The sequence below is a fragment of the Tetrao urogallus genome, assembly GCF_951394365.1.
Source record: "Tetrao urogallus genome assembly, chromosome: 1".
In the NCBI taxonomy this organism is placed as follows: domain Eukaryota; kingdom Metazoa; phylum Chordata; class Aves; order Galliformes; family Phasianidae; genus Tetrao; species Tetrao urogallus.
Genome location: NC_136813.1, coordinates 80,045,250 through 80,068,746, shown reverse-complemented (window position 1 = coordinate 80,068,746; position 23,497 = coordinate 80,045,250). Strand labels below are relative to the sequence as shown.

The 23,497-nt window shown below is 36.9% G+C and overlaps 1 protein-coding gene across 1 annotated transcript in view; it reads left to right on the top strand.

Annotated features, from left to right (window-relative positions):
- DMD (dystrophin) overlaps nucleotides 1–23,497 on the top strand; it is a gene marked incomplete at both ends in the record, with an annotated part of 1,041,552 nt that overhangs the window by 916,956 nt on the left and 101,099 nt on the right. The window contains 2 exons of the mRNA XM_079549062.1: nucleotides 7,002–7,080; nucleotides 17,555–17,615. Of these exons, the coding sequence (XP_079405188.1) occupies nucleotides 7,002–7,080; nucleotides 17,555–17,615 (140 nt within the window). The remainder of the gene's footprint in view (nucleotides 1–7,001; nucleotides 7,081–17,554; nucleotides 17,616–23,497) is intronic.

Sequence of the window (23,497 nt, the reverse complement as noted above, 5' to 3'; positions counted from 1 at the left end):
TCAGAAGTGAGAACAGTCAGGGGGAAAAAAGTATTTTTTCCTGCATTTTATTTTGGGATTGTAGTGCTTGACTAGCATGCTAGTAGACCTGGCGATGATGAATCAGGAAGAGGGAGAACTGAACATTTTTTTCTTTCTTATGTTATTAATAATCCCTTATCAAAATAGCACATGGTAGTATGAAGCGGAGACACTTTGATAGCATGATTTGGCTTAGAAATAGGCATAGTAAGAAGCTGCTGTTCTTTTCCAGGAACATCAGAGATAAAAAGATCTTTTTTTTTTCCTAGAAAGAATATAAGTCAGCTTCAGAACTGCAAATGTAATGAAGTGTGCAAAGAAAACACAGGAAGAAAAAAAAAGTCTTATTTAGGATTGAAAATTAAGGTACTTAGGTACTTATAAGAGATTCATCTTCTTTCTCCTCATAAGGAGTGGTGGGACAGGCTGCCCAGAGGGGTGGTGGAGTCACTGTCCCTGGAGGAGTTTCAGAATTGTGTAGATGTGATACTGAGGGACATGGTCAGTGGACCTGGTGGGGATGGGCTGTTGGTTAGATCAGGTGGTCTTAGAGCTCTTTTCCTAATGATTCCGTGATTCTAGGAATTCAATTGGGGTGAGCCTAAAGAGTATTGTACATACAATGTACATAGATGTGTGAAGTACAATTGTACAGAATTTTCATTTGCTACTTTCATTTTTTAAACTGCATATTGACTTTTCAGGTAGTGCTCTCACTGGTGCCACATGTAGAATTGTTTTTTACATGAATGCTTATAGACAATCACTCTACCGACAGAACAGGTTTTGATTCATTCCTCCTCACACTGTTTCTTCTGAAGCTTTTTAGGAGAAAACCAACAGTCCTTTCAGTTCTGGCAACAACATCACACTGCAAGTCAAAGGATGCTAATTTAAATCCCATTTCCGTAATATACTTTATTCCCTCGCTTATCAAGTGTTCTTGGAAAATAGATATGTATTACAAACATGATTGCTGTGGAAAAATCGGAACATGGAGAACATTATTAAATCTTACAATAACTGATCTTTGAAAGATGGTAATATTTTCAAGCAAAAACAGATGAGTGTATAATGCATGTTTTTAGCTAGTTCACTAGTATGGCAGCAGTTGGACTGCAATGTGCTATAGTACAGCAAAGATGCTTGTGATACAGTATCATTTGAGCAGAACTGTAGGCATTTGTTTGTGCCTTTTTTGTTCAAGAGTGCATTCACACATTTATCATTCACAGCATGAGGACCAGAAAAGCCAAGTTCAGTTGCAAGCTAGATCTCTTAGGGAGCACTGCAGGAGACTTTGAATATTTCAGAAAGGAGATACATAAGTAGTGTTTAACAGATATCTAACATTTTAGTATTTTTGTGTTATTTGTTCTCTAAGCATATGAAAGAACATTCAGAGAAGCAGGTCTGAACAGAGGCCTATGAAAGAGAAGTGAACTAGCTGATACTTCAGGTGCCTCAGTCAGAGTCTCTTTCTGGGTTGTTACCATGCTAAAGAAGGTGGAGGTGTTCGTGTAGTCACTTGTAAGATTCTCCATTTGCCTGATGTTTTCTCACAGCACTTGGTCGCCAGCTTCCTTCATTGCTGCGGATTCATTGCGGCCATTGTAAAAAATAAGACTTAGAATTCCCCAAGTGTACTGAGCACAAATAAACTGCCAGCTAACAGTCACCTTTGCTTACATGCAGCACTCAAGCCACTCATTTGCTGAGTTCATTCAGAGACAACCTGTCCAGGAGGTACCATGGAGGCAGTTTTCCCTGCTGAACTTGTTCAGTTCAAAATCATAGCTATGGGGAAAGTAGAGTGCTAGGCTTTGGCTGAGCGTTGTGCAGTGGTAGTGCTGAATTTGTACAGCCAAATATATAAGATTCACAGAACATGAGAGAGACCATTTTTACAGCTCTTTGCAGAGGGCACTCGTTATCTGCAGGCACAACATTAACAGTATTAGGATATGTGCCTCCTTCCTCCATCATGGCATTCCATGTAGCTCTGAAACTGCAGCACTACTTAATACTTACTGACTAGTACTTTTTGAGGACATAAAAGACATTGAGAAACAAAATGTTTTATTTTTCTTTTTTCTTCTTTATCTAGGCTTGTTTGATAATCTGGACATAAACACAATATAACACTTCATATCACTAAAAATGTTCAATTAAAAACCAGGAAAAAAAGCAAAAATGAGAGACTTTAGTAGTTGGCCCAAATTAAACCCAACAAATTCTTATTCTGATTTCATTAGAGCTGTTACAAAGAGTGCTTTCGGGATTAGATCCCTACATTAGATGACGTACCAAGAAACTGTTCCAAACAAATACATTACATAGCTTTGCTTATGTTATCATTATCATTTGTTTATCTGAACCTGATTATATATTCAGTTCACATGGCTGCATTCAAATGATGGGAAACAGAATGTATTTCATCAGATGTTTTTAAATTCTCCTCTCTTAGTGGAAAGGGACTTTAAATAACATGTTTTATTTGTTTGTTTAGCAGAAGCTTTTTATATTCTATGTCAATATCACTTAAAATCAGTGTGGGCTTTTTTTTATTACAATCCTCGGCTTCATGTATAGTGTTTACTGCTCTACAGTGACTGCTTCATTTGTTATGATTGAAAGAAGATAAATTTAACAGAAAACTATGGATTAAATAAATAATGGAGATTTATGTCTCTTCAAGTAACAACTGTTAGTGAAGAAAAGCAGTAATTCAAGTATCTCAATCGCAGAATATCCTAATGTTTTTAAGCTAAAATTAGATATAAAGATTTTGGTCATTTAAAATGTTCTCGTATCTTGATTCAGGTAAAGCAACAGCTGAACTTTTAGAAATGTGACTGTTTATTTTTCAGTAGCATTATCTGTGGAGAAATAGTGTAGGGAGTTATAACTAAAAGACAGCCTAATCCAGCTCATCTTGTATATTATGAACCAGTAACAGTATCTTTAAAACAGTGCCTTTTTTGTACAGTAATCTGACTGAGTTAATACTAGCAGAAATAGACTACAGAAGTCAGAAGAGATTTTGTTTTCTTTGGATATTGAGAAATGTGGTGTTGTATTGCAAAACTTCATTAACATTATATATATTTTCTTGCATATAAAGTAAGGAAAATGAATATTTCAGATGGGTTTAAAAAATTAATGTTTTCTTCATGCACAACTGCAATTTTTGCACATTTTGTTCTAAGGAAGACTGCATTGGGTTCAGTGCACAGCACAGACTACTAGATATATTTATATTGGTGGAAATATTTCATTTGCTTCCTAGGAAAATTTAAGACAAAATTTAAACTGATGAATTACCTATTGCTTGTTCTTGGTAATGAAATGGGAAGTGAAAACATTTTTTCAAGAATCACGACAAAGCTATGAAGACCCAAACCACTCTGTGATTCTCTGCCCAGTGGATACAATTCTGTTTCTCCAACTGGTTAGAGTTTAAGCCATAAAGTGAAATTCAATTTTGATTTTATTGGAAGAGGTACCCAGTCTTCGGGAATTTTAAGTAATTATTGTTTCTTCAATTTTTCCAGTAACTGTGACTTCAAATTCTGTTATTTTATCATTTACAGCTTAGTAAAATTCATTGAGAGCAATTTCAATAATATTCTTTGCTCTAACATCAACAGTGACTTCATCTTTGGGGATCTAAAAGGTTGTGTATAGTAGGTCAGTAACTGGTATTTTTTGGTAACCAAATGGAGTACCTTTGAATTCTGAAGTGATTGTTCTCAAAGAATATTCAGGATTTCCCAGTTTTTATTCATCCCTCTATTAACAAAGTTACCTCTAGACAGAGAGATTTCCTGACTCACATCTAAGGTTGTTCAGTTTGAAAGTTTGCTCTGAGGCATTTAGTTTATTTCTTTTTTTGCTGGATATGCATAGGATGTGAAAAATATTGGTGTAAGAATTTTGAGCAACTCAAATCTCTCCTGGATATTTTGTAATGATAAGTGTTATTGGCTTTGCCACTCTTAAAGAAATAGTATGGACTGTGAACTAACAGTGGTGACAAATGCCACAGGGGTCTTATAGACTATTCTGATTGCAAACTGGATGTTGTCATTCTCATCCAGGAAACCACTCCCTGCTGGCAATCCATACAGTGATCATTCTCCTTAGAAATTCTGCATGTCAGAAAGTACTTTTTCCATCTTACTGGATTTATTGGAAAGTAATTATTAAAATCAAGGAGAATTCTCATAGAATCATGGAATGACAGAATTCCTCAGGTTGGAAAAGATCTTAAAGATCATTGAGTCCAACCACAACCTGACCGTACTGCCCTAACTCTAACAACCCTCCGCTAACTCATGTCCCTGAGCACCACATCAAATGTTTTTTAAACACATCCAGGATGGTGACTCACCACCTCCCTGGGGAGCCTATTCCAGTACCTAACTACCCTTTCTGTAAAGAAGTTTTTTCCTGTTATCGAACCTAAACTTACCCTGGCGCAACATCAGGCCACTTCCCCTCATCCTATTACCTGTGACCACTGAGAAGAGACCAACCCCGCTCTCGCTGTAAGCACCTTCCAGGGATTGGAAGAGAGCAATAAGGTCTCCCCTCAGCCTCCTCTTTGCCAACCTAAACATCCCCAGTTCCTTCAGTCTCCCTCGTAGGCCATGTTCTCCAAGCCCTTCACAAGCCTTGTTGCCCTTCTTTGGACCTGCTCCAGCACCTCAATGTCCTTTCTGTACTGAGGTGCCCAAAACTGAACACAGTACTTGAGGTGAGGCCTCACCAATGCTGAGTACAAGGGTAGGATGACTTTCCTAGTCCTGCTCACCACACCATTCCTGATACAAGCCAGGATGCCATTGGCCCTCTAGGCCACCTGGGCACACTGCTGGCTCATTTTGAGCCAACTGTCCATCAGTACACCAAGATTCCTTTCCATCAGGCAACAATGACTTAATAACAAAATAAGGAAGTTGTTAGGTTTTTTTAAGAGGTCTCCAAAGAATATATATAAAGTCATGTACATTTTTTTTCAGGGTTTTTTTTTGTTTTGTTTTTATTTGAATGTTTTTGTTTTATGTACATTGAAGATTTTCTTCCTGGTCTTCTTAGTATTTCAAGGGCATTTCTGGTTTAAAAATTATTTCATATTAGTTTATGCTTTTGTAGTAAGCTAATGAAATTGCCAGAAGCAGTCATTATCACTATTGCCTATCTTTGTGCAGACTTCCCATTTTTGTATCTACATGATAAATTCAATGTGAATTGAAGCCCAAAGACAGCTACCATCCATACCACTACCAGTCATGTTTTACATCACTAAATGATGAAGCACTGCTTCACGGAACATCTGCCCATGCAATTTACTCTAGGCTTGAGTTGTTGTCACCGTAACTGTTTCAGAAGTTATCCAGAGTTCAACCTTTTCCTAGGCTTACTTTTCTCTAGCTAGCAATCATCAGTATTGAAAAGAAAAAGCAGAGCCCACCCTGAAATACAAATATTTCACTTTGAACAATTCTGCATTCAAGAACACAACAGAAATAAGAATAAGTGGCCTGTAAGAACAGAAGTCAAAGTATTACACTTGTAGCTGAGCTATGGATGGAGGTGCTGGTAAACACACACAAAAAACCAAACTGATTCTGTACATATTTAGCCAGAGAAGAAAAGGAGGTATGGAAGTGAAGAAAGCAGGAAAAGCATCCATAAAAGTAGCTTGAGGAAGCAGGAGGTTTTTTTTAGTCATAGTGTTAGTTTTGAAACTACAAGAAAAAGAAGTCTTACTGTTAAATTTCTGTTGTGTCTACAGAAAGAATATGTGAGAGTCTGGGGGTTATTTGGTAAACAAACGCATTCAAATAAAACAATAAGTCACTGGTGTCATTATTTTTTCCTTCTGATGGGATCATAACTAGTTACTGTAGAATTGTTCCTGCCTCCACCAACCAAAAAAAATTTCTGAAAGTTTAAAATGTGGATTGCTTTTTTACTCATGCATACTCTTTGTTTCCTGGTAACGTATCTCACAATCAGGACAATTAAAAAAAAAACAGACCAGTTCCTTTCTCCTTCTGCTTTGCTAACGTTGGTAAAACATTTGCTCATGGGCAGTGTTTAGGTGAATGTGCCCCCTACCAATTTTATTTAAAACATCTCTGAAATTTTATGTCATTAATTTTGAATATTTTTTCTTGATTTACCTAATCCCATATCTATGCATAATTTAATTGATAGTGTCCTTTTAGCATCTAGTCTGTAATGCCTCTGGTAGATGTCATCGGTATATAATGAAATCTTACAGCAACTGCATGCTCTTGGCTACTTGCTGTGTGTTTAACTGCACTGTAAAGATTAAAGCTATCTTAAAAGTAGTGTATCTATCTGTTTCTACGCAGTCCAACGACCCAACTCTAAACAGTAGGGATAACATTTTCTTGAAAGAACATCTTCCAAGGAAGAAAGGATGAAGGTGATAAAAAATAATAATTAAAAAAAAATAGATAAATGTTTGCACCCAGATGTGATTTGACTACCTCAATTCAGCATTCTTCTAAAATATGTTTACTGTGTCCACATTAAAATAGATTATTTTTCACATGATGATTTATAACATGTACCCTCAAGAAGTACTTATGCACTAGGTTCAGTAAAAGTATTAACAGCAAGAAATGTTTCTGACTTCAGTAATGGCAGTCAACGGTCATATTCTTTGCAAGCGCATATACTCAGGGAAATTTGCTTACCTTTATTTATCATCCTGTTTGTTTTTAACTTGTTTCAGCATCGATTTAAGTTAGGGGAAAAAAACCTCTTTTGACCTCCTTTCTTTTGAAAAAGACACATTAAATCCCACTTAATCCCTGATTTTTGCAGGAGCCTTCTTAATTTTAAACAGAATGTTCTCTAATGAAAAAAGTATCTGACTATAATTGCTACTTGTTACTTTTTTGCAGAAAGTCATGGGTTTTTTTTTCCTCTTCTCTTCACAGGTGGCCATTGATGAGCGCATCAGGCAACTGCATGAAGCTCACAGGGATTTTGGCCCTACTTCCCAGCATTTTCTTACCAGTGAGTAATTTTCCATTTTTCTTGCTCAGCTTGCACACTCAATTAACTGTAGTTGTGTGCCAACCATAGTTGCTCTGAGTTTCTGTTCTAGACCATATTAAAATGTTTTTCTTTTTTTATTGCTTTAAATAAGTTCACATAGTCCACAATAAAAGGAAAATGACTGCCAGTATCAGGTCTGTTTGCCCATGCATTTGTCATTGCCAACCTGTTCTTCATTGTTTGACAATTCCCCTTTAGGACTAATGAAATAATGAAAAATGAAATAAATGAAATTGTAACCCAGAAAGGATTAAGAAAAGAAAAGAAAAAAAAGAGAAGGAGAGAAAGTAATAATCAAATTTACTTTATCTGTTCAGGTTCAGAAGTATTCAGCTCCAAAAGGGACAAAATAAGGCAGGCAAGAAAAATACTTTGTCTGTGGGCTTAGTAGGGTTTTATCACTTAGCAGAGTAGTAAGAGGATCAAAACCATAGTGAGAATGTTGGCAGAAGGTTTGCAATTAAGTAAACATTTATAACCCTGCATAAAATATAAGTGCATTAGTTTTGCCAGTAACATTCCCACTCCACCTCCATTTGCACTCTTTCATCAAGATGTTTTGAAGTATGCTGAAAGGCAACTTGAAACACCTTCAAAGCTCTAAGGCAGCAACTAATATGAAGCTTTTCAAAGACCATGTCTTTTCTATTGTACTTCAATTAAAGAAAGTAAACAGTGAAACTTTATTTAAGAGATTATATCAGCAGAACAGAACACAGTCACGGGATAATGGTCTCCTCCATGCAGAGGGACAAGCTATCTAGACATCAGAAATGAATGTTGCTATTATTGTACAGCTACATTCACAGTGGGGAAGAGGACAAACTTTTCTACAGCTGATACTGCCTTGTAATTTTAATTGGTTAAACGTGTTTCCACCAGCCAGAGTGAGAAAGGCAATGAAGAAAAAAGAGACAGTGACAGTGGGATGAATGGCAAATTTTAAAAAAAGAGTCTATCTTGTGCCATAAAAGCACAGCGGTTCAGCCTTGTATCCTTTTTTTTTTTATGATGGGTCTGGGAAGAAAGAAGACCAATTTCTTTAGTCTCTTTTAATTTTTCAAAATTTGTTTTTATTAATTTTTAATCTCTGGTAATTATTAATTTGCCCCGTGTGCATAACTGCAAGTCAGATTTGCTAGGATGGAATGTGTGAGAGTTATAGGTGTACAACATGAATGCAATATGTAAAGAGATGCCTTTTTCTTATTTGACATACAGTTTGCTCCTCAGGAAAGAATATTCCTCAGAAATGAAAAATGTGGTGTACATTAACCAAGACTATGTTGCAATTTGCAAGAGAATAGAATGATCCAAACTATGTTATTGTACTGAACATCACAGAATTATTCTCTGTGCCATTGCTGAGTGCAGCTTGGCAACTTGAGCGACAGGTACCACTTTGCTGATAATGCAGATGAATTCAGAAGTGCACTAACCAGAGCCAGCAGACAAAATGAATATCATTCTGGTCACTTGTTGCCACTTGAGGATCGCTTTAGGAAATGGAGACAGGGAAAGCATTCTGGCCTTGGAAACGGATAAATTACTGAGGGGGAAAAAAAAAAAGGCATATACATCCTGTGTAATTATTTGCTTGTCTCCCTCTGTCTCAGCTGTTTGTGCAAGCAAGTGCAAATACATATTCATAAACGTACCTGAAAAAGTTAGATATTAGTCACTTGAGATCGTAGAATCATGGAATTGTTTGTGTTGGAAGAGACCTTTAAGGTCATCTAGTTCCAGCCCCTCTGCTATAAGCAGGGATACCTTCCATTAGGCCAGGTTGCTCAAAGCCCCATCGAGCCTGGCCTTGAAATGCTGAAAGTATCCACCAAATCCTTCCCAAGTGTATGTGTTCAGTCACTGAAAACCACCTGTGTATCTGTTGGCCTCATGTTCTGTAAGAATCAAATCCCCAAAACATAAAGTTCCTCAGTATTATGCATTATTACCATGCTCAAGGGAAGTATGCCTTTACATGCTTTCCAGACAACTCTTCTACATCCCTGCACTGACAGAAGCAGATCTATTGAAGAAGTAGCTTTTTAAGAGAGGGAGTGCCAAGGTCTTTGCCATCTGGCATTAGTCTTATTTCTGCATCGGTGCTTTTAGGGATTGCTGACCTGAATGGGGCAGGTCAAATGAAGCTGGATCAATAGTCTTTCAGTGCAGTGATGATAAACATAGTCCATTTGGATCAGACTGTCAGTGGCCATAACTGTGAAAAGATGACCTATGATAATTCTTATTGCTGGATTTATTCTGTATGCTCAACTCCCTGTTTTATATGTTCATACTCAGCATCAACTTTCCCTCTACCATACATACCATACATAGCATAGTACATGGGTGTGAGTGATGACCTTTCAGCTGTGCTTATGTAATAAAAATTGGCCTCCTTCTTGGTACCTTGCTACATTCTTGAATAGTTTTGCAAAAAGATTGGTATCATAAACAAGTTCATATTCTGTCAGTGACTTATACTCCTCTCCCACTTGGAAGAAATATTATACACACTATTAATTTGCAGTTATATTTTTTATAAATTTAAATGTAGAAATTACAACATCATTCATTTGTTTTTGCTTCAAGCTGCATAAGGCAGTTGAAAATATGGCACAGAAGTAGTGGGGAGTTGTACAGGACTTACTTATCATATCATATGCAGGCAGGGAATTGAGTGGTAGTTGCCATTTCTAAGCACTTACAGCCTGTTCTGAGAGCTGTTCCCATAACTTTTCCTTATCACTCTGCTAGCATGTGGACCTGTCCATTCCCAGGCCTCATGCACATTTTTGCTGGGCTCCTCAGGTCTCGATCTTCCAATCAGTCCTTCATGCTTCCCCAGCTCGTGCTGCGCTCCACAAGTTTCCACAGAATGCCAGCTCTTCCCCATGTCTTCTTGACTACTTTGCTGAGGACTGAGGCTCTCAGCATTAGCAGGAATAGTTGTTAAGATACAACTGGTAAATGTATTACGTGTGCAAGACATATCATGAATTTACAGTTTGTGGGTTTTGAAGGTTTTGCTGTTTAATTAGAATGATCTAAATTGGAATGTGAAAAAAATAGGAAAAAAAAATTCCTATTAAAGAGAAACTGGTAAATATTTAGCAAAGTCATTAAAAAAAAAATAAAAAAAAATCTGTGATTCCTTCATGGATGGTGGTGCTTAATTTGGAAGCTATATACAGAAACTGAAGCATGAAAAAGAATACTTACAACCCTACTTTGAGTGCAGATTTCAACAGAATGCCAACTCCAGAGTTCTTAATTACTTTTCTGGAATAATTTTACTTTTTTGACTACTGCTTTGTTTCTATCTGCGATGCTGCCTCTGGCAAAGAATGGGGTTCATTGTTTCTTGTTGGAGAACCCACCTATATTATCAAAACAATGTTTTTTGAGATTCAGTAAGTGAGAGGTACAGTTTATAACAGATGGCTTTAAATATCACTTCCCATGCTAGTCAGTCTACCATCAGTCCCTTTTGTAATGTGGTAGCTCACTCATGTGGATCATTTTTGAGCACTAAAAAATAGAAGATATTGGATCTTTTAAAGGCATAAGCAAGCCTCATAATTTACTGTCCAGTGTGAGATCACCTGTTAGCATGTGCGGTGTGTCAATGAATGGCTCCACGAGCAGTGCTCAGATATAACTGGTAGGTACCTCTGAGCTCAGCTAGCAGATCCCAGGTGCTGCTTGTACTTCCCAGGCACCTTCAGGCTTCTAAGCAATAACAGCACTGATTTCAATGTGAAGTGAAGCAGCTATAGCAGTTTTCTTTCAGAAACAGAAAGACTGGGAAAGGTGGAGTCAACAGTTTGCATGACAAGCTCATGCAGCCATTGTTTTTTTGTTTAGAAGTGAAAAATATGACCATAGGAGTGGGCTGTATAGCCTAGGACTCCTTCTCTGAATATGCAGCTCAGATCTCTATTTTTCTCTTCCACATCTGGGCCTTTGTATAATTTTTCTGTTATTTAGGCCACTCTCTTGAGAAACCCTGGATTTCTCAGAGTGCTGAGTGAGTGCTTAGATTGCTGTGCGAAGCAAAGATGAGTGAAGCTCTCTCTTGCATAGGCAACATGACTGTAAAATGGCAAGTCCTGCTAATTAAGAGATCTGACTCTAAAAATGACAGGGTTCCAGGACTCTTAAGACATTCTACCCATTCACCTGAGAGATCATTTTCCAGTGTGAACAGCAGTATCTTTGCCTTTTATTTCTCATTGCATACATTATCTTACATTGTCTTCCAAATATCACTTCTTACATGCAGACATCAAAGACCGTATCCATTCATCCATGTCTGTGGGATATATGATTTCATACTTTTAGAAATCACAGCGAATGCTTTGAATAGAAAATATTACCAAGGAATAATAAAAAGATGGAGGATAAGGTGTCTCAGAAGAATCAGCCAAACTCTGAGAACCCTCTGGAAGCACAGAGGTTTTGTAATAGCATTTGAATGTGGTCAAGCTAGCTAAAGGATCCTGACTGCTTTTTTTTTCTACTTTTGTCTAAATACAAAGTGACTGCATGTGCTTCTGTTGAGAATTTGAGTACTGACCATTCCTTATCATCTCTCAAGGTATATCTTTTATGACCCAATATCCACTATAATTCATTGGAATACAAATTTCTGAACAAAATGATAAAGTCAGTTCTCAAAAAATGATGTTCTCCCATTCTGTTCACCTGGAAGCACACATTTTTCCCTTGAAATTAATATCCTGTATTTCTGATAAAAATGCTTCTAAGAAAAAAGCACCGTAAAATGGAAACTATAGGTAATTCATTCTAAATCTTTATTTGTTGTTTTTCCTTTGCCACCACTTCAGAATACTGCATGGTATTAATTTTAAAACAATGTTTTGTTTTGTTATCTGGAAAATTCCTGATCTGTTTTTTGTAGCATCCCTATTAAGTTCTTTATTTTATTCTTAGATAGCAGATAGTTCAATATGCTGCAGTAGTAAATAATCTGCAAGTAATCCAATTTATTCTTCACTCTTAAATCAATATAAGACTCAAAAGTTGGGTAGCCTTTTGTGTACTGGATGACATACTATGTTGCTAGGGCAAAATTTCCCCTGCAACATACTTTTTCATATTTTTGGAGTAATGTTGGATCTGTGATTCCTAAAAGAAATCTTTGTATTTTATACTGACAAGTTTAACTCTGATGCATTTAGCCGTGTGCCCATGTTGTCATGAGTTGTAGGTTGTATTAAGTTTAGAGCACTCTTTCAGTCCTCAAATTCCTGGATTGTGGCACAATAGAGATTTTCTGTCTTTATGTATAGCAGATTTTTTTCTGATATATTTTGCTATATGGAGTATTTAGCAAAGATTTATTTTTGTTTTCAATGGATTCCACTTGCAGTAAAGTCACCAACAACATGATAAGCCAATTTTAAAGGTTTTGTTTTTAACAGTATTTGAGTGCAACAGCCACTGTTAATGACATGAAGTTTCTGTAACTTGGGATATGTGGATCAATGCAGACTATATTGCTCTGATGTTATTTCATGCCGTATTTCTTTATTAAACAAGTAGATGCTTGTATTTTTGTCATTTTACGGTAGTGTGGCATTTAAGAAAAAAGAGAATTAGATTTTATATTTTGCATTACAAGTGGCCTTTGGAAGCTTCTGGAAATACTGTACGTGATGTAAGGCATGCAGTATTTAGTTTGCATCATACAAAGTTGACCCTAGGCTGCAGGTAGGAAGTAAGTTGGCCACAAGGATTCCAGCAGGGAATACGGGAGGGAAAGCCTCTTTTATAAATCTTTTAAAACAAATTAATACTGTCTCTGACTTCATGATGAATGTTTTCATGACTAATAATTCCTTCTTCAAACTGATTAAATGTGTTCAGAAAATAATGTATTCCTTATATGCCTGCATGTGTGTTGCAGCAACAGCACTGCAAGCTTTGCAGGGAAGTAAGGGGTGTTCGCTTGGATTTAAGAATTGCAGAGTGCAAACTGAGAAGTAGCTGTCACTGAAATGCCTGGGAGTCATCCACGTGTGCAGTACGGCAAGCTGGAACTTAGAGCAGAATAGACCCCATGCTGTGTAGCTCTTATGAAAGGCAGGTTTTGACTGATGTTTCTGCCTTGTAACTTCTAAATTGCGCAGTCACTGCGTTCCGAGTTCAGTTTCTCAGCTATGTAGTGCAACAGCAGGTCTCAGTGCTACACAGCACAATCTGATTGTTCCCTTATTTCCCTTGGTACAATAATAAATGCACATAATTTAGAAATCAGTTCACTATACATCTGGAATAAAATAATATTTAACAGATGTATGCTGATGTTTGTTGGAAAGGATGTCAAAGAGCTCATAGATGATGCAAACCCTTGCATTATGTCATTGTCACATGGGGATACCTATTGGGCACACGTCCCCCAGTGTGTATCAGGAATTGATTATGGAGGAGAAAGATTGATTTAGTGTATGCACTCAAGAAGAGAAGCATAAGCTCTTTGAAGTCTGTAGACCACAACAGTTTACCTTTTATAATGGTCTCATTTTAAAATAATTGGGATAACATTCAATGCATCTTCTTTGAAGAAGTACCTTACACACACGAACTTCTGGTTATTAGGAAGGCAAAACCTCTGCAGACCCAAAGACTGTCTTATTGTTCTGTTGTTCCTGCCTGCCTTTATCTGAAATTGCCAATTCCATAACTAGCTGCAGTAGAAATAATGGGTACAAAAACACATTTTATGTGTAGAAATAAAACAAGCTCTTAGCTCTATGTTTGCATAAAGATCATCCCAGGTAGAAAAATAGCAGTTGCACAGGTAGAGCTAGGCTGAGGAAGCAAATTATTAGTGTTAATAAAACATGAATGTAATTAAGTACCTTGTGTTCCAGCTAGAGTGGTCACCAAGCAGGTAGCACAGGTCTTGGCTGTGAACAGATGGATGAGCTCCACTTTAAATATCATGAAAATTACATGCATATATAATTAATATAATAAATTTGTAAGAAAAAAATAATTGATAAGTTATACGTAACACTGCATGGAGTATAGGTATATGTTAGAAGTAGGTATAGTATATGGTACTAGGAAGTATGACTTCATGACTTCTGTCCTAAAATTGTTTCCCAGTGCTTTAGCGCCACAAGTGATGGCTAAGACTCAAAAGATTTTTCTCGTACTTAAAACTGAAAGTATAAAGTTGTCCCACTGTATGGTCAATAGAGCTGTGGGCTCATTGCATAAGTAAAGTCTACTGTGAGTAATTTGTAACAGTGGATATACTAAATTAACCCTTTGAATAGCTGGAGGAGGGATAGTTTACTATTAACCAACATACATGTGTTTTTTGTGATGTTTGTTGTGTTAAAGGGAAATATTAAGTGGACTAGTTTTACAATATAAACACATATTTTAGTGTTATTCTTCAATATAGTTAATATTTCATTCAGATGCCCACACAGATTAAAACACGGCTGAGGTTCCTACAGCCAGCACATTACTGTTTCATTATGCATTCTGCAAACAAACAAAGTTGTAGGCTTACCACCAAGTACCATGCTTACTTATGCTCAACAACAGGTGAAGCAAGTCTTAGAAATGAGCACACCAACAGGAAAAATAAAACTCTCAAATTAGGTAACCATTAAGATGAATAAAAATAAAATAAAGTATGGGGAAATTTACATTCACTCTTAAAATGTCTTGTATTTTGTTATAGCACTCAATTTCAGTGGACATCATTGAAAGTAGCTGGGTGTATCATAATGGATTCCTACACTGTGGAAGCTAGAACAATAAAACACTTGAATTACTCATGGCTAAGAGGAAAATGTCTGCTTCTTCAGTGCACGGATACTACAGCATCATAGAGAAAAGTGTTTGCCAGCAAGTGTGTTTAGTTGGACAAGTAAAATGCTTGTAACCAGGAATTACAGATACATGTCCATTACCTGCGCTAGCTTTGTAATGGGTACTAAATCCATACTGGTAACCAGCGATAAGAAACAGCTGCTCTCAGCTTCTGGGCTTCTGCCAAAAATGAAATGATTATTCTCTCAGCATAGCTGTGAAAAGTACCGCATATTTTGTCAACTCAAATTTAGGCAAGGCTGGAATCATCCAGGAGAGCAAAAGTGTATTATAGACAGCTTCACAGCAATCTCTTGAAGGAACACTAAATCCAATTATGCAGAACATCACAGAATTTTATTATTCCTTAGAGCACTTCGTTCTCATGAAGGCAAGTATTTGTTCCTCTTTCAAAGTATCCAGAACACTATCATATGTAAGATCTTGTGATAAGTTATGACTGCTAAGCTCTTACGCAGATTAATTCAGAAACAGAAAAAGCACACCTTCCAAAAATATATGTGGCAATCTGTTGTTTGGGTGTTTAATTAAAAAACAAAAAAAACTTAGAGTGGCAGAACTGTAGCCTGGTGATATTCACATTGTTATGAGAGAGTTATGTAAGAAATATAATGCACAGTGTACAAGCTTGGAAAAAATAAGCCAGTGTCTGTCCCAAGAAGGAATGTTTTACTATCTCTAATTGATGTGTGCATTTGTGTATTGGTATTGGAAAATGTGCAGTGCTTTTGTATGTGTGGGTTATGGCACATCAGTGGCATTAATGCACTCTTTTTCCATGGGAGCTGTCATTATAATTCACTCCGCATTCCTGATGCACTTCAAGAGTTATCTGTTTTCACGGTTCATGCCATCAAAATTTAATTTCTCCTTTCTTTCATAAAAAGTGCAGAACCATGCAAGTAATGGGAAAGCAATGCATTCAGCTGAGCTGTAGATGGTTTGTTGGGGGTTAAAGTCAATGACCACAGGACTTACTAACATGCTACAGCACGCATTTCGTAGGCCACCAATAATCTGAACCACAATCACCAAATCTGGATTTCTTCCAGACATATTCCTTCCTTGTCCTAGCTTCTCAGCATCATCTACAGTGCACACAAAAGCCACTGTCCTACTGCCCAAGCTGCACCCTGCTACCTTCTCCTTTCCAGCACATCTGAAATGGGTCCAGCTCACTTCACACTGCCTTGCTTCACCTCACCAGGGTCCTCCTTCCAGTCCTCTTCCAGAATCCACATGTATTCACATTTATCAAAATATCAGAACTTGCCAATGGAGTTACTTTTATAAGAAAGTCTCACATCTTTCCTCCAACTCCAGTCTGTCAGCTGGGGAGGAGAGTGGATTTTACTCTGCAGATTGACTCCTATGTGGTTAACAGTTCTGGTACAAATATATAAAGTGGTTCTTCTGATGTGTAGAGATTTGTTGACTTTCTTAAAGTACCTGCAGCTTGGGAGTGTCGTTATTGAAGTGTCTGCTTTGAAGGAGAAAGAAAAGATTGCACGAGGTGATCCTGAGTTGAGTGCAGGAGATGATTCTTTTCCTGCGTGAACAGCAGGGGTCACTAAAAAGAAGGATTACAGTGGAGAAAGCGAACAGCCATTTTTTTTTTCCAGCTAGATCACTTTTCATGTAAAGGAATCACTATATTGGAAAAGAAAATCTCTGGTCCTACAGTTCTTGATGGATAAAAACCTCTTAATTAAACAAACAAACAAAGAAGCAACCTAGCATTCAGACTGTGGCATAAATTATCAGATGCCCCTAACAAAATCTAATTATTTAAAACTATTTTGTCAACAATTCCTTTTATATATGACTTTGTTACAGAATATTTTCATTATATTGTAAGATGTGGACATTTAACACTGTGATAGCCAATACTGAGTAATGTTATTTCCTCTCTGTTTCTTGTGCCCACACTGTTACTTTTTTTCATTACTTGCTGTTATTGGAAGTCAATAAAGCACAGTTAGTCATGCGGAGACATAAAAATGAAGTTGTTCTGCACTTAGAACAAGTCAACAGGAGAATAAACAAAATGCTCAGAGGGTATGTCAGCTTAGCTTCACTCAGCATGAAGTGTAAACAAGTGTCTAACTTTGTTCTTAGATGGATGTAAGGAGCTAATCACACAAGAAAAGAAATTGGAGAAAACTCAGCCAAGCACACTGGCAGAAGGAAGCCTATAGGAGAGCACACCACAGAGATAGGTCACCTGCTCTGCTTTATATCTGTTCTTGAACTTTAGTAGCCAAGGAGTTTTTTGTATTTATCTTTGCAGCTGAATGAGTTCAATTTCACTCAGATTAGCCCAGAAATTTCAGAACAGCGGGTTAATCCTTCCTGCCTTCATGGGCAACTGAGCAAACAGACCAATATCAGTGTGGCCAAGTGTAAAATTGTAATTCTAGAGATTAATGTTGTCTTTCCTGTTTGCTTTGAACTTGACCCCCATGTTTCTCTTCTAGGTATGTTTGTATGTATGTATGTATGTATGTGTGTATGCAGTTATTTATTTATTTGTTTCTTTGTTGGTTAACAGCTTCTGTCCAAGGCCCCTGGGAGAGGGCAATCTCGCCAAACAAAGTGCCCTATTACATCAAGTGAGTATAAAGAATAATTAATTCTAGCTATTTACATTTGGTGTTAAGAGGAACGTTGGACATTTTCTTATACTATCATGAACTGCTCCTATGTTGTCTAAGTGGGAAGAAAAAAGTGTGCAATCAATTTCACAGAAATATGCCAGTTATTTAAAAATACTGTAGGATGTGCTGATTTATTTGTTGCTTGGTGTTATGCCTCCATAAGTTACCTGCAAAATAGGTAAAGCTTTAGGATATCTGGATTATATTTGAGTTTGTTCCATTGTGCACTGAAAAATATGTATGGCAGGTTTTGGCAAAGCAAACAAAACAACAACAAAAAAATCAGAGTTGCAGTTGTGAATGTGATGCACTATCTTTTTAATCTTGCAATGCAAATACTTTATACAATGAATTCTTAAAAGGGGAGTGTTTAGTTGAATCTGTTGCTGAGGGACAAAAATAGTCCCTATAAGCTGTTCTTCCTGAGTTTAGTTTCCACCTTCAGACAGTTTGTTGTATGAGGTATGTATATATAAAGAATGAGAGAAAACTTTTAAAGTCCAACTGCTTGGACATCCTGTTTCTAGTGCCATACAGCCCCATTTCACAGCAAATACAAAAATGCTTTTAATGCATTTTCCTTCTTTCTTCAGTTGCTTATTATTTGCAATATGTGCGTTGAAATATTTATGCATAGCTTCTGGAGGAAATGGGTGATGGAATGTCTGTGATAAAGACTGTAGAACAAGTGACTGAAACATGTATGTCATTTAATAGCATGTTTACATGCTTCCTCATTGCCTTCCCAGTACACTTCGGCTTCAAGTTCAAAGAAGGTTGATTTAGGTTAGATATAAGGTGAGAATGGTGAGGCACTGGAACAAATTGACCAGAATTGCAGTTGATGTCCTGTCCCTGGAGACTCTCAAGGCCAGGCTGGATCAGGCCCTCGGCAACCTGATCCAGCTGTAGTGTCCCTGTTCACTGTAGGGGAGTTGGACTAGATGACCTTCAGAGGTCCCTTCCAACTCTAAGGATCCTGTGATTCTATTCTATGATTTTATACTTTCAAAGCTCAGCCAGTGTCACTCAACTATTTGGCTGCTGTGGTCCTTCGGTCACTCCAGCAGCTTCAGAAATAACCTTTATATGTGAAGAACCCCAAGTCTGTTGTGCAATGCAGTGTTGTACCTAGTTGTACCTTGTTCAGGTTGGTTTACTATTGCTGTGTGATTTCCCTGATGTACTTGGAAATGGAACACTGTGATGTTATTTGGCTACAAATAATGGAACAGGTGCAAGGAAACTGAAAGCTCTGTCAAAATGAGGAGAGAGGATAGTCAATGGGGGGAAAGTGCTGAAAAGCAGTAGGAGTTTCTGGCAAACAGGAGTCAGTTCGTGGCACCACAATGAAGGAAAAGATCCTCCTTTTCTCTGTCCCGAGACATGACTTGCCATTACTGTGCGATATGCCCTGGCAATTCTTAAGTGTAGGCATAACATATGTTTCATGCTGCTCTTCCCACCTCTTTATGTGCTACTCGCATCCAGCAGCCATGAGTAACTGGGCTGGGTTGACTGTTCATGATAAAATGATCATTGATGATTACTCCTTAGTAGTTTTTCTCTGTCAAGTTTCCATTTCATCTTCTGTTCCAGGCTATTTACAAGTTCAAAGGAAAATGTTTATTTCGTTCACTTTAGAAAATGTCTTATTAGCCATGAGTTGTAGCACTACTATTTTAAATTTGGCTACAACTTTATAGAAATACTGTTGTTGAGATGAGAAATAAGTTGGTCAAGTTTTAATGAATCTTAGTTAGTTGTTACACCTATTCCCTTCTCCAGTTGACCTTAATCATCCATTCTCATCACTCATCACTTTATGATTGAACACAACTACACAAATTCACATGTACCAATGTATCCAATGTCCTAATGTACCATAAAATTGTACATTCCCATGTACCATTTTAGCTATTAAACTTAGCATATTCTTTTTTTATTCTTTGAACTACTACTTCTCTACTGTGAACCCTCTAGCAGCTTCCATGAAGATGGAGCAGCTATGGATAGCATTCTCTTAATGCTTATATAATCTTCTTTCTGTCATCAGTGTAAAAGAATGGTGATACACATTTCATTATTTTTCATTTTATGTTTTTCCCTTGATGCTTAACTGTTTTATCTCATCATTTTCACATTTGCAATGACACAGCCTTTGCTAAGTCAGGCAGTACTTAATGTTAAAATCCTCAGCAGCGATATTTGCTTACTGCTTGGTGTGTTCAGGCTTTTCAATTTCCCTCGTTAAAATTTAATTTTTATACAGCTGATTAATCTTTCCTCTAAAGCTATTATTTCAAAAATTCCTTCGTAAGATTATTCACACCGGTATTTCTTCTCTAAATCATATTGGTGTAGGCATCATTGCCATTGCAAATATAATTATCAACAATGTACAACCTGTTTCAGGTATTCCGAGTCTTTTCATAGTTTCTTGGCCTACTGTCAGACTCATGAAAATTGCAGCAGAGTGTTGCAACAGCTGTTGCGTTCTTCCACCTTTTTCATGTGGTTTGGTCCCAGTGGGAATGATGAGCCAGGACAGCAAATCTACTTCACCCCTTTCTTCCTCAGTGTTCTGAGAAACGAAACTTCTTCATTCAAGGACAGCAGAGGTATCTTGGCCTCCAGAATACCAAGTGGACATTCCTGTCTAGAATGTCTGGTGCTGCTGAGGAGATAATCCTCCCTTTTGCCTCTGAATTAAAACACGCAAAATTTCTCTAAAACATGTTTTATCAAATGCTTTTCTTCATGTGTTTGCTTTTTGTTTTTATTTTATTTTATTTTTTTCTTCAATATATTCCTTATGTCTAGTGCAGTGTTTAAAGATTTTATGAGCTTGAAAAAGGAGAGGAAGATAAAAATATCAGTTCTGTTCTTTGAGGCCTTGGTCCTATCCTTATTTGAGGGTGACTTGGAAAATGGGAAAGCAGAAGTAGGCAGAGTCATGTCTGTGCTCTTTAGCGATGTTTTAGTTATTCATTAAAATTTCTAAATTTAAGGTTTTAGGAGACAAAATATGCAATTACTGTTCATCAAAAATTTGAAAAGCAAGTGAAACAAATGTGCAGAACAAAGACTACTGCATGTAGTACCAAAAGATTTAAAAAAAAAAAAAAAGCTTGAATTCTAAAAAAAGGATGATAATGAAGGTAGGAAGACTGCAGATTTTAATTTCAGAATTTGGGAAAAATCATATCTTAGAAGAGCTACCCTTTGATCGAAATATGTTATCCTCCAGACAAACATGGAGGAACAGCTGCAAAACAGATAGATAGCAGAACCAAATGCTTGCTTTGGATTTTGCAACAGAAGCAGTTGCTCATGCTGCACGACCCAATTCTTCTCTAGTGACCATCCTCTTGGGGCACAAGGGGACATAAAATTCAGCTATACTCTGAATTTTGTTTTGCCTTGTGTATGGTTTAGCCCCGCTAAGTAAATAATGTAGCCATGATGCAGTCCTAAGAGACCTCTGTTGCCTTGGAGTGGGGAGGAGTGGTTGGACTGAAGTCTGCATTGACTTTATTTCCCCCCAAAACTCAGTATTCCTGCTGTCATGATCTGTTGAAATTTAGTAGTTGTTGACTTCTTTATTTGTACTAATCTTTGACATTATTCTTCCACTGTATAGCTGACTTCCAGTTAATAGTGTCTGTCTTCTCTGCCCCTTGCTGTGCCCATTCTTTTGAAGGATTTAAAACGCTTCTGCAAAAATACAGTAGTCTTTCATCTCTGTACTTTTTCACAAAGGAAGCCTTCCAAGTTATTTCCCAGCCAAGCTTATTTTCTTACACAGATTATAGCAGTTCACTGAACTCTGTCCTGCTGAGGACAAAGCTGGATTCTCAGGAGCACAGATTTGGCTCCTTGAGAAGATCCACATGAGACTATCCATATAAACTTGCTATGCAGTGTACTAACTCTAAGACCAACACGTCGCCACTTTCTGATCCTCTTCATGCTACATTTTCCTATGCGAGTATTTTATTTGCCTTAAATGTATCAGTTCATGACATATATTTTTGTTAGTTTTAAGTTCTGCAGTCTTACCGTACTCCACACGGGAGATGCAACAGGCCAGTTCTATAAACATGCTTCTTTATTGTCTTGCTTCTTAATCTCCCTTTTAATTGTTGTGTAACCATGCGGAGTTTCAGCACAGAAAAAAAAAAAAAAAAAAAAAAAAAAAAAAAAAGCCAAGAGCCCAGAGTTTTCATTGTAAAAGCAGATTAAAGGCAAGATTCTTTCACTTTTTTTTTTTTTCTTCAACTTAGACACAGCACAAATGAATCTATCTGAATTAAATTCCACTAAGATAAAATAAAGCAAAGAGCTGCTGTAAAATCACTTGGGTTAATTGTTTCTCCTGCAGAATGTAGATAAGTACGACACAAAAGCAAGTAGGAAATGTCTGTCAGACAAAGCAGAGAGAGACATAGAACACTATCAATAAATAATGTATATTTACGTGTATGTAGAGAGTGAAGCTGCGCACAATCTATGCAAGCCAGGCATATGACTGACAGTTAACCTACCTAGCAAGTACCAAAAAATGTAATACTTTGACTTCTTAAAAACACAGCTATTCTGATCTTTTCATGTCTTTCAGTTCTGAACTCTCAATTGCAAAATTGTAGCTATTGTGATGAAAAGAAACTGTCTCATACTTTCCAGTCTGTCTTAAAATTATCATGCTGTCTAGCATAAAACCGTCAGTTAAATATCTGTTGTTTCCTAGACACTTGTTCAAATGAAGCCTTCTTTTGTCATCTTTTGGACTGTGGGGCCTTGGCTCCAAACCTTGTCATGAAGTTTGAAACTGGGCTGTGAGTGAATGCAAAACCCCGAGCTTGTAGCCAAAGCCAAAGTGGAGGAGCTTCCTGTGGCACTTTTACAGCAATCAGAGACTGTGGTCTTGCTAATCTTACAGTGCTCATGCTGAAGTGGAAAGTAAAGTGCTTAAGATTTATTATCAGATGCATTCGGTATAAATTATTATGACTGTTTATACTGTTGAGCATTACAGAGAAGAAGAAGAAAGTAAGGTTAATTTTTGTGCAGGTTAAATCTTAAAACGCCTTGTGAAGATAACACTGTTACTCTCCAGGAATGAATTTGAATTTTCTGGCTTGTTTGCTCAATTTAGGAATGAGCTGGGTAAGAGAATTTTGGATGGCATCTGGCTTTCCAACTTAATTAAAAGGAAAACATCAACATTTTAAATCCATTACATCCAGCTATTCATTTCTTTCCAGCTCTGATGCTAAGAGAGCAATAAATGAACTATTTTTATAGGTGCTAAGATGAAAAGTAAACTTTTCTTACTGTACAAGGAGTATCTTTATAGAGTAATACAATATAATTACATAATAGTGAAGGTATCATAGCTGAAATTGTTGCATTTATTGTAAGCTGAATGTGATTTTTTGCTTGTATTTTACTTTTTACTTCATTTTTCTTTGCTCCATTTTATTTCAGTTATTAAATACCGTTTCACTGTGTTATCCGTCATCAAGAATAAAAAATTAACATAGCCCATATAATTTTGAAAGTGTTGAATGACATATATACAATATGGGCCTATTTTATACAGTACATGGCCCATCTTCCATAAAAAATAGATTTTACAGCTTCTCCTGATGGCTGAAATTTATTGTCATATACTTCAAGCCCATGTTTTAAACATTGTGTTCTTAATGAGCAGAATTCAAAAATAGGAATTATGTTTGATTTCCACTGGAATGCTTTGAACTTGAAAAGATTAGACATATTAAGGGAAAAAAATAGAAAGATTTGCCTTTCAGACTTTTCTTTTTTAAAGATCA